At 33.9% G+C, this 12,227-nt stretch overlaps 2 protein-coding genes across 10 annotated transcripts in view; one reads left to right on the forward strand and one right to left on the reverse strand.

Moving 5' to 3' along the window:
• The window catches only part of LOC140441500 (uncharacterized), a 116,931-nt gene extending 108,752 nt beyond the window's left edge, over positions 1–8,179 (reverse strand). For 2 of the 4 annotated variants that reach the window (XM_072532257.1, XM_072532256.1), the window contains exon 1: positions 7,814–8,179. In XM_072532257.1, coding sequence (XP_072388358.1) covers positions 7,814–8,083 — 270 coding nt within the window. In that variant the 5' untranslated portion in view covers positions 8,084–8,179. The remainder of the gene's footprint in view (positions 1–7,813) is intronic. The other 2 variants (XM_072532259.1, XM_072532258.1) reach the window with 2 other exon arrangements.
• Positions 1–12,227, forward strand: part of LOC140441504 (protein phosphatase 1 regulatory subunit 14B) — a 153,599-nt gene that overhangs the window by 21,725 nt on the left and 119,647 nt on the right. For 4 of the 6 annotated variants that reach the window (XM_072532265.1, XM_072532266.1, XM_072532263.1 and 1 more), the window contains exon 1: positions 10,949–11,125. The exons of 1 other annotated variant lie outside the window; for it this stretch is intronic. The gene's annotated coding sequence lies outside the window, so the exon portion shown is untranslated. Of the gene's footprint in view, positions 1–10,948; positions 11,126–11,354; positions 11,426–12,227 lie in introns of those variants that run through there. One more of the 6 variants, XM_072532267.1, reaches the window with a different exon arrangement.

Genomic DNA, 12,227 nt, shown 5'->3' on the forward strand with positions numbered 1-12,227 from the left:
ATAAGTTGCAACTGGTAGTATACAAGTGTTATAGGTTTTTCGTTTTAAGTGTATTGGGATTTTTCTGTCTTTTAAAATGAAGCTCAACTTACCAAAAGCAGCCCATGACAATTGTGTCCTTTTAATTTTTAGGGTTTGATTTTCCTTTTCGTTTTTAATTGCATGTCCTAGATATATATATATATATATATATATATATATATATATATATATATATATATATATATATATATATATATAATCCTGGTCCTCCAAGTCTGCGAGTTTGAACGATGGGCCAGCACCCCTTCTTCTAGAAAAAAGTTATTTGCTAATAATTTCGACCAAGAGCCTCGGAATAAGGACGGAAACAAAAGACGACGACTGCTACGAAAAAGGACTATGAGATTGGCCACATGGAATGTACAAGGTCTAAGAACCAAGGAAACTGAAGTTTTTCAAGAATTAGAACGACAACAAATAGACATATGCGTTCTTACAGAAACAAAAAAGAAAGGAAAGGGAAATGAAATCAAGAACGACTATATTCATTTATACAGTGGAGTTGAAAAATCATTAAGAGCAAAAAGAGGTGTGTCTATAGCCGTGCATACAAAACTGAAAAACAATATCAAGAGTTGGGAAGAGATAGACGAGCAGATCATTATGATGGATCTTGAGAAACATGAGGAGACGATAGTTATAATAGGAGTATATGCTCCTAGTGACGATTCTGATACAAAAGTTAAGGATTAATTCTATGACAAATTGCTTGACGTGTTGACCCATGTAAACCGATCCAAAGAAATATGCCTATTAGGAGATTTCAATGCTCGGGTAGGCAAAAAATTACAAGACAATGTGATAGGAAGATATGGTGAAGACAAAATTAACAACAACGGAGAGCGACTCATTGATCTTTGTGAAACATTACAGCTTAAAATAATGGATGGATTTTATCAGCACAAAGATATACATAAATTTACCTGGGAACAACCAAAGGAAAAGATAAAATCTATAATCGACTATCTCATCTAACCAGAAAACAAAAGGCTCCAAACAAATGACGTAAGGGTGTATCGTGGTGCCGAATGCGGATCTGACCACTATATACCATACACTACAGGAAAGTAAACAAGAACAAAATAGAACAGTAGAAGGTAGCAGCTTCCACAAAGATAAGATATAATATTGATAGCCTCAAACAAGAATCAGTACAATTCCTCTACAAACTTAGACTAGCCTCAAAACTAACTCACTTAACTCGAAGAGAAACAGCCGAAAAAGAATATCAAGATATAAAAAATTGCATTCATCAGGCGGGCAAAGAGGCATTGGGGTACGGAGAAGCTGACAAAAGAAAAAATCCTGAGTGGTGGAACGAAGAAGTAGGAAAATTAATTAAAGACAAAAAAAAGCTTATCAAACATGGCTATCCACGAAAGACTCAGAAGACCGCAGAATTTAGAGCAGACTCAACAGGGAAGCAAAGAAGGAAGTCACTAAAAGAAAAAACGAAATTTGGGAAGAGAAATGCGAAGAGATGGACCGATGCTTAGGAGGAACCAAAGTGACACAAGCTTGGAAATTCATAAAAAGTATTAGAAAAGAAAGAAAAGATGAGGGAAATATAAACCTGATTTAAAATAAAAAGTGGGAAAAATATTACGAAACGCTATTAACAGAAAGTAGGCACGAATTTATGGAAAGACCTGACCATATCTCAATGACAGAAAACTCAGAGGTGCATAAGATAAACAAAGAAGAACTGAAAAAAGAATTGAAACAAATGAAAAATGGAAAAACACCCGGGCCTGGAGACATTCCCATCGAGTTGGTGAAACATGGACCAGATGCTCTTTTGGAAAGCTTGGTGAATATTTTTAATAAATGCTTAATTGAAGGCCAAACGATTCCAGATGATTGGAATTTGGCCCACATTAGCCCCATTTATAAAAAAGGAGACAGAAAAGAATGCGGAAATTATAGAGGCATTAGCGTAACTAGCTCGCTGGGAAGGATATATGGTCGTATATTGAAAAGAAGAATAGAAGAGGAGTATAAAGAAATTGAAGAACAAAGCGACTTCAGAGCAGGAAGATCGTGCGTGGACAACACATTTACCCTTCAACAAGTAATTGAAAAACGAACAGCTCGAAACCTCCCTACGCATCTGGTATATATAGATCTGGAGAAGGCTTATAATACAGTTCCTTTAAAACTCTTATTTAGTGTCTTGACGAAAACGGACCTTAGTAAAACATATCTAAAAGCAATACTGAACATCTATAAATGTCCTCAAAGCACTGTAAAAACAGGAAATACTTTCTCAAGGGTATTTACAGTAACGAAAGGCTTGAGACAAGGATGTTGTCCTTCCCCCACCCTATTCAAAATTTATATCCAAGAAGCACTGCACTAGTGGAGACAAAAATGTGCGGGAATGGGGTTGAAGCTTAACAACCATTATCTGACAACGCTGTTCTTTGCAGATGATCAAGTACTAATTTCAAGCTGTGAAGAAGATGCAGATTATATGCTTAGAAAGCTCAAAGATGAATATGAAAAATGGAGGATGAGTAAGAATATGTCTAAAACCGAATATATGCGAATAGCCAGTGAAGACGAAGACCCGGATTTGGAAATTAGACAAATGAAAAGGTGCTACGAATACAAATATTTGGGAAGTATTATCTGCAGTAAAGGAACAACGGAACGAGATATAGACTATAGAGTGCAACAAGGCAGGAAGAGTGTTCAAATTCTGAATTCGATACTTTGGTCCAACAAAGCTACTATGAGAACTAAAATGACTATCTACAAAGTAATTGTAGAGCCCATTCTTACATATGGAGCAGAATGTTGGCAAATGACAGTAAAAGGAAAGAAAAAAGTTGACACGGTTGAAATGGACTACCTGAGAAGAGCTTGCCGTATATCAAGAGTAGAACGTATACCTAATTCTGAAATTAGAAGAAAAACAGATAGAGTACATACAACTTCTGAAAGAATAGAAACTAGACAGTTAATATGGTATGGACACGTACAGAGGATGGACGACAACATATGGCCAAAAAGAGCTATGGAATACAATCCAAGTAAAAGAAGGAAACGAGGAAGACCAGTCTTGGATACAAGGTGTTATGGAAACCATGAAAGACAGAGCCATTGATGAAGACACCTGGAAGATATATATATATATATATATATATATATATATATATATATATATATATATATATATTGTTCTACCTTTTCTATATTGATGTTATCTATCGTGATGTTTTCTAGGCTGTTGCTTAATATCTTTGTTTGGTCGAGATTCATTTTTAATCCTATTTGATTCTATTTGTGATTTAAATCTTGTAGCATTGATTTTAGTTCATGGTTATCTGTGTTTATTAGTACTATGTCGTCTGCGGAACGCAAATGGTTAAGGTATACTCCATCTATTTTTAATTCCTTTTCGGCCCAATTTAATTTTTTGAAGACATTTTCTAATGCCAAAGTAAATAACTGGGGTGAGATGGTGTCGCCCTGTCTCACACCTTTGCCAAGGTCTATTTTCATAGTTTCCAGATCATCATCTATGTTTACGTGAAAAGTAGCATCATCGTATATATTCTTAAGGAGGGCAGCATATCGTGAATCTACTCTGGCGTTGTCCATTGCTGTTAAGAAAGCCCACTTCTCGATACTGTCGAATGCTTTGTGATAATCGACAAATGCCTAATGTAGTGGTATTATGGAGTGGTATATTGTACTCTATTGTTTTTTCAGTAACTGTCCGGATCGTTTGCAAATGATCGATAGTGCTAAAACCCTTACGAAAGCCTGCTTACTCCACTGGTTGGTATGTATCTAGCTTAGCTGTCAATCTATTTGTTATTATTCGGGTTAGTAGTTTGTAAAGGTGTGACAATAAGCGTATTGGTTATTTGTGAAGTAATTTTATCTTCTGGTGTTTTCCCATTTTTCATTTGTTTTAGGGCGGCTCTAATTTCTGATGTTATTATTTCAGGAAGATCCTCTGAGCCCACATTTAAGATATGTTTTGTTGGTATACCGGGGTTCGAAATAATAGAAGTATACAGCTTCTCATAAAATTTTCGGATTTCTCTAACGATCTCTTCCTTATGCGAGCACAATGTTCCACGGTCGTCTTTTATCTTTATGATTTTATTCCTACCAGTCACTAAGTTTTTAGTGACTGTTTGTATGTCTTTAGTTAATTTCTGAGCTAGTTCATCTATATTTTTGTGCTCAAAGGTATTTGCTACTAGTTTCCGTGCTAATTTCTCTTGGTATTTCTCTTTATTACTGACTAGGATGTCTGCCGTCCGTCGGTAAAGGGTTTGTTGCTAATAATTTTCGTCTTTCTCTCTTTACGTTAATACGTAATAATTTTTAATTTGCTACATAAAAATCATATTATTTGTTATGGTAAGTAATAAAGCACAGCTTATGCATCCTCTTCTCACATTTTCTACAACGCAGGCGCGTATTCTTTTGACAAACCATACATCTACCTTGAGTATCGCTTGTCAGTATATGATTGACTTCATCATACCTGATGTCCTGGATAACGGACGCAGTCGGCCCACCCAATCTTTCTCGAGGTACTATTTCTGCCTTCAAAAGAGCTAGTGTCACTTGTCGACGAAAGGTTAGATGAGAAATGTTTTCCTTTGGATGTAAGTGTTGATAGAATCTGAAAGAAGCAACGACTGCCATATTCAAGGCATTAGAAAACAGATTCCACCACCATTTTTCCAGGAGGTCAACTCCCCTCATTCGTTCGTTATATTTTCTTATTAGGTCCGGCTGAGGCACATCTTTCCTAATTTCATGTTTTACCCTTCGTTTCGTTATGTAGACTGGTTTGACTTTGAAATGATTACTTGCGACTGTAACGACAGAGTTATCATTCGACTTGACACAAATGACTGTTTCGTCTGAACTAAAGTCGTAAAAACCACATTGTTTTCTTTTTTTTTTTTTTTTCATCTTCTTTGAGTTCATTAGCGGGCAATTAGCTGTACGGTTTTCGCGAATTGTTCCACATTATCGCGAATTATCAAAGAACACTACATGATAGGCCGTTGTCTTCTGAGATTAGTTCTCGACGTTTCGCCAACGCTAGGGGTTGGCATCTGAAATTCAATTTTTATTGAAAAACTAGAAATTCGATGGCATCATCGTTATTTACGCGAAATTCGTAAATACCGTGGAGAAGGATACAGCATAGTGTATTTGGATGAATCATGGATAAATATCTGGCACAGTGTGAAAAAAGAATGGGTTGATAAAACAATTACATCTCATCGCGATGCTTTTGTTTGTTGTCTGACAACAGGATTAAAAGCTCCAACAGCTCGTGGTGCACGGTTCGTTTTATTGTACGCAAGATCTACCAGTGAATTTGTTGATGGAGCAGAGCTCACGTTTTTGGCAAAGAAAAATACTCAGGACTACCACGACGAAATGGATGGACCGACCTTAGAAGATTGCTTCGAAAATAACTTAATGCTAAATTTGCCAGAAAAAACTGTTGTGGTAATGGACAATGCCTCCTATCACAGCAGAAAATCAGAACAAATTCCCAACAGTTCAACACTAAAAAAAGATATTCAAGAATGGCTTCTGTCAAAGGACCTTTAAAGAAGACTACCTAAAATGCGAGTTACTTGATGTAATCAAGGCCTTCAAAGCAAAATATGATAGGTACATAATAGAAGATATTTCCAAAAAGCACAATGTGAAGATTCTGAGGCTCCCACCATATCATTGTGAACTCAATCCCATCGAAATGGTTTGGAGTGAAGTGAAACGGTATATAGCTGAACGCAACGCGAATTTTAAAGAAGCTGAAATGCAAAATTTAATTACAGCAGCGTACCAGATCATTACGCCAGAGAAATGGAAAAACTACGTAAATCGCGTAATAGCAACAGAAAAAAAAAATGTGGGAAATTGACAATTTGTTGGATGATATCGAACCAATTATTATAAATATAAATAACGGAGATAGTGATGACAGTGACGATAATAATGATGATGATGATAGTGAAGCAGAAACTAAATGTGACAGCGATTGACAGAAAAAGGAACTAAATATAATGGTGTACAATTACGATTACTTACACACGAAATTAAATACAATGACTTCTTTTATTTTCAACTTACTTATTAGTTTTATTTTCGGATATTTCTACGTTTTGTTACTGCCAACATATACAGTGCGGTTTTTAAAAGTCCTTCCCCCCTTATCTTTTGAACGGAACAATACATAAAAAAAATGTTTCTTTATATTTTAGTTTTATTTTATTCGATTTTATTTAAATCTATAAACAAATGGTTTGTATCGCTAGCACATACTGTAGAATTAAAAACAAACTGCTTGTGTGACATAAATAAAAGGCATTTCTTAATTTCTATTTTATTTTAATTTAACCCAAGTATGTTGTAGCAAATATTATTTATGTTTGAGAACCACTGACAGAAGGAAGCCAGGCAGGGTCGTTAGTGGGCATTAGTACTTAAGCTACCCTCAACACAAAAGATGGATTAGGCTAAGTAGTAAGAAGTGACGTTTATTTCAATCTTCTTCTTTAAGTTCCATCTTCTATCGAAGGTTGGAAATCATCATGGCTATGCGGACTCTGTTGACTGCCGCTCTAAAAAGTTCTGCACTACTGCATTCAAACCATTCCCTTAAGTTCTTAAGCCAGGATATTCTTCGTCTTCCCACATTTTGCTTTCCTCGGATTTTGCCTTGCATAAGTTGTAATAATGTGTATCTTTGCCCTCTCATCACATGTCCTAAGTACTCAAATTTTCGTCTTTTGATAATTTTATTTTAATACAAGTTTGCAAAAAAGTATGGCCTCGATGTTGTGCATTTACCCTGTACAGACTAGTCACTTTGAGACAATCTCTAGCAGAAAAGGATCGCAAAAGTGATCAAAGTTAAAGAATACTATAAGAAGATTTTGCACTTCGATATTAATTGTGGAAATAATTTTATTATTGAATTAAATGATGATAGCCGAAAATATGTAAGGAGAAAAGGAATTCAGTGTATAAGTATTTTAAGAGATTCCTTGTTAATAATTGTTGTGTTGTGCAATTAATATTCCTAGAAATTACAAATATACTAATGAAATGGCCCTTGTTTAAAAAAAAATGTTATAATTTTAGATAAAAGAAATGGGGGGGAAATTCTTGCATTTTTTGCTAAATTTTAAAAATTTTGAACTGTATCCTTGTGTTAATTTTAGATTTAACTCTGTTTTCATAAAGTTCTTTTATTATTAACAATTCTAACAATAATAAGAGTAATTACAAAAGCTATTATACATCAGTTATCAATGCAAGCATGCGGTCTCTGTAAGGTGAAATGTAAATAAAGCACACAAATTTAGCACATAAGACATGTCCTGCTTTAACGTTATATACCTAAATAAAAACTAAATATTGTTTTAATTGCATATTTAATTACCAAAACAACCAGCCGTCGCACTATATCTTAAAGCATCTGAGCGTTCTACTATATTTCTTACTGCAACTATATGCAATTATTATCTTCCCTACTAATGTTTACCAAATAAAAAATAAATTTAATATGTTAATATGTTTTATTCAGATTTATATCGATGTTTTCTTTTAGGCTATAGCATTTTTTTGTCTAGAACCTCGCTTATTGCAAAAATATTGTGCTTATTTTTGCGAAAATTCTTGATTAGATAAGTGCTTATTTTGACTTCCGGTTACTATTTTTGTCCATGCTTATAATCCGGGTCTTTAAATATGACCAAGTAAAGAATCAACTTACCTTTTCTTCAAAAACAAAAACATCACAATTCTCAGTCTCACAGCACAGATGCAAACATTCCTCCCTAGAGCCCAAGTCTAATTCGTTTAAATATTTCGCCCCCATGTTTTGGGAATCCTGCGTTCTAATAATTTTATCTCTATGTACATTGAATTTCTCGATGCACGTCGGCAGATCAATGTCATTGCGTTTAACCCTAACGATATTGTCACTAGCAACAAATAACACTAAAGTAAAGAGTACTAAATATTTTGTTAGATCCGAAAACATTTTTCTACAATAGAATTATTAAAATACAAAATACTGTGTCTTAACTTATTTATATGGGCTGAATGGCGGAAATGTCACTTGAATCATATGAATTGAATCGATGAAAAGGGGCTTGCGCAATACCTTGCGTAAACTGCAAGAGTTATCTTATAAAAATATTGATATTACTTGCACAGATATTTGTAAAAATACATGTATTTGTAAAGTCAACCTCTTTTGCTTATAATGTTTGTTTCACAGATTGCTTATACAAGGTCAAGATAAGAAGTTCCTGGATGGAGCTCATGAGTATAGAAGTATATATATATATATATATATATATATATATATATATATATATATATATATATATATATATATATATTGTAAATATTTATATTGTAAATTGTAAATCAGATGTTCAAATTTAATCTTGGGGTTATTTTGTGAGTTCTGAAACACCTTTGCCTTTTAATAGTGTTCAATACATACAACAGATATAGAAGAAAATAAATTAAATACAAAAATGTTCGATATCATTAAAATATATTGATAAAATACACTGAAAAATTTTATTACGCGTATAAATCAACCAAAAGAAATTCGCTTTACTAGATGACCTAGACTGCTATATAAGTTATAAAAACAAACAACTTTATAAATTTTATTATTTTGTGTTCCAAAAACTTTCGAAAACAAAAATTACTTTTTAATTAACCGAATTTAATTTTCTTCTTCCGTTCAAATTCACTGGTAATCCCTCTCTTTTTTCTTCATATGGTATTTTTTACGACCAGGAACAGGCTGACTTTTTCTCTCCTTTCAAAATCCCATCAAACGAATAACTTCTCATTCCCTTTTCTATTTTCAACCAATGATCTTCTAGTATTTCAAACAACACACAAAATTCCAAGTTTCGACGAAATCCATCAAATAAATATTCTCTTGTTTTTAATAGAGGCCTAACAATAAAATCTGTATAAACTAAATTTCTAAACTTTCTCATTTTTAACAAGACAATAGCCGAATACGGTTAATCACTATTTTATAATCCTCTCGTTAAACAAAACAATCTCAAAAGATTTTTCCCTGAATTTTAAAACGAAAGACTTTCTATTGATACAACATTTAATTCTACCTAATATTTAAAATCTATTATCTATTACAATCTAAACTTTATTCACTGAATTTGTTTAGACACAAATTTTCACCATAAAGGTCTTCTTAATCATCACCATCATTACGTAGCGCTACAACCCTGGGTAGGTCTTGGCTAACTGTATAACTTTTTTCCAATTTGTTCGGTCTTCCATCAACCTAGGGTCAAATGGAATGTTCATTTTCCGGAGATCTGCTTGTATGTTATCTCTCCATCGCATTCTGGGACGTCCGAGTGGTCTTTTGCCTGTGGCAATCTCCTCCCATACCAGTTTTACAAGTCTCTCGTTATAAAGGTCTTCTTAATACTCCCAAATATTGCATGCTTATATCTAGAAATAACAGTAATACCCAAGAAAGATTTCCGCGGTTAGTACAATTAAACCTAGAGCTAAGATTAATACTATTATAAAAATTAATATTAAACTCACCAGTCTTCCGGGTTGAACCGCGTCGATATCCATTGGGCCGAGCTTTCGACATCCTCTCTGATGCCTTTTTCAGGGCTTCCGAGGTCTCAGTCTCCCGAGCCCCCAGACACTACTACACTCACTAGTCACTTCTAGTTCACTCACTAGTTAACATGTGACAATTTCAATATTGCCGGGCACTGTAGCGTAAACTTTAGCTTTCAAGTATTTTCATAAAAATTTAGACAAAAAATCTAATGGTGTGAGGTCCGGTGACCGAGCTAGCTATTCTATCGTACCTCGTCGTCCAATCCATCTACCACGATATTCCTCATCTAGGTAACGTCTTACTGCACCATAATGCTGTGCAATAGCACCATCTTGTTGAAACGTTATTTTCGAATTCATCAGGATTATCCTCCAGAATTTCAAGTATTAACGGTTCAATTGCATTTTGTAACATCTCCAGATACACTTCACCGGTTAAGTTAGTATTGAGAAAAACAGGCCCAACTATGTGGTTTCCCAAAATACTTGCCCAAACATTTTGTTTAATTGAGTATGTGTTTCACGAAAGACGTGAGAATTTGTGTCACTCCAATACCTCACATTGTGTGTGTTAACATTTCCATTGAGAGAAAAAGTACTTTCGTCACTAAAACAAATTGTTTTTATGTAATCGGGCTCAAATGGATCAAATTTTTTTCAGCCAACACTCGGTGTACTGTCTTTTGACTGATTCCATAGATAGATGCAACTTGGGCTGTTGAAGAACTAGGGTTCACTACCGATTCTGAAATTAGGTCAATTTTTTTGTCATCACAAATTGTTGGTCGACCAGATAGTTTGACATCTTGAACACTACCTGTTTGTTTAAACTTCCGAAGAAGCTTCCTCAAATAAGTTCTCGATGTAGGGTGATCGGAGTAGCTGTCATTAAAAAGACGTTAATTATTAACACAGCTGCTACTTTTTCGGCTACAGTACGTAGGTACCATTCTGCCTTTGTAAACATTGAAATGTCTCGTTAAACAATAATTAAACTAAATATTAACTAAGAACAACTAACTAAAAACAACTTGACTAAACTTGAATTGACTGAACTAAGCAGAAATAGAAACTAAACATTTATTATTTTTGAACACTTTTATTTTGTATAAATTATCATGACGTCGCCTGTACATTTCAAAGTTTGTTTTAAACGCTTCATTATTTACAAATTAAGCGCGGGAAACCAAACCATCATCTATGCAGAAGATCCGAAACATCGCGTCGTGCATCATCGCAAGCCGAAATCCATCCGTTTCTCTCGGACCGGCTGAAGCAGACGCATTTGAACGCAAGCGATTGACGTGGTTCGTTGTCTTCAGTGCACGAAATTGAGCTGTTCTTTATCTTATTATTGAACTTTCTGTGGACTCTGTGCCAGTGTTTGTGTTATTTCAGGGCGGTGGTTCATCTCTGCTCCGACTAAAGTAACCTGTTTGACTCAAACGTAAGTTGTTCTTTCATTAAAGGTAGATATTCATTCATTTATTGTGGTGTTTACAATATATTTTTCTCCATATAACGCTCATCTTATCTCTATCGATAATTATTAATGGTAATTAATCTAAATTTAAACGATTATTAGTTATGGATGTATGTAGCATCAATGAATTGTGAGATAAAAATCATTACAGCGACTATACGATTCCTATACAGTACAATTTAGTTGATTGGGAGTTAATTAAGTGAAAATTTCTCGAGAGGAAAAGAAGTGTTAAAAGAACTAGTTTTTTTAAGTTGTAAGAAAGTAAGTATAAACTATTAAATTTCTTCTTTCTACAACCGATAAAAGATGTCTATAATAAACAAATGATACTATACATACGTTTATTTCGGTAAGACGAGTTTTTGTGCGAAATTTCTTCTTAATTAAATAATTTGTTGTATTTATTTATTATTTGTTGTAAACGTTAATATTTTATTTCCAATTTGGAAATTTCTGATCACTGAATATACTTAACCATTGTATACTTGTCTTCGTAATATGGGAAATAATAAGGATTTAAGTTATAGAAGAGTGTTGCTCTCATAGATATTCTTTTGGACATTTCATACGTTTCTTATAGATTAATTTTGTAGTGTATGACTTATTTTGATTCATAACACTGCATTGCATATATGTATTATGTATATGTACACAATATGTATTAACAAAGGTAAATAAATCAGAATTTGTGCAGGCTTTCCTATAATATGCTATTTACTAAGCTCTCTTTTTCATATTTAAATGGAACGGAAGGTCCAAAATGATTTATTTGTGGCTGTGATCAACCTTTTTTGTTCACCTTTGAATGAAAATTATGATTTTAAATTTATTTGTTTTAAGTAGTATCTCGAAAATATATTGATCTGTTATTGAAATTATTTGTAATTTAAAGTTAGGATCATAATTTCTTCTTTGTGTTCCTCGCCTGTCGGAAATTGGATATCTTGCAAGCCTATTCCAAAGATTTAGAGCTGTGCTAAACAGTTCGTTGGTGGTGCAGCTAGCAACTCGCTTAAGTTTCTCATTCAGGACATTCTTCTGCGGCCCGGATTCATTTGTCCTT

The sequence above is a fragment of the Diabrotica undecimpunctata genome, chromosome 5, assembly GCF_040954645.1.
Source record: "Diabrotica undecimpunctata isolate CICGRU chromosome 5, icDiaUnde3, whole genome shotgun sequence".
In the NCBI taxonomy this organism is placed as follows: Eukaryota; Metazoa; Arthropoda; class Insecta; order Coleoptera; family Chrysomelidae; genus Diabrotica; species Diabrotica undecimpunctata.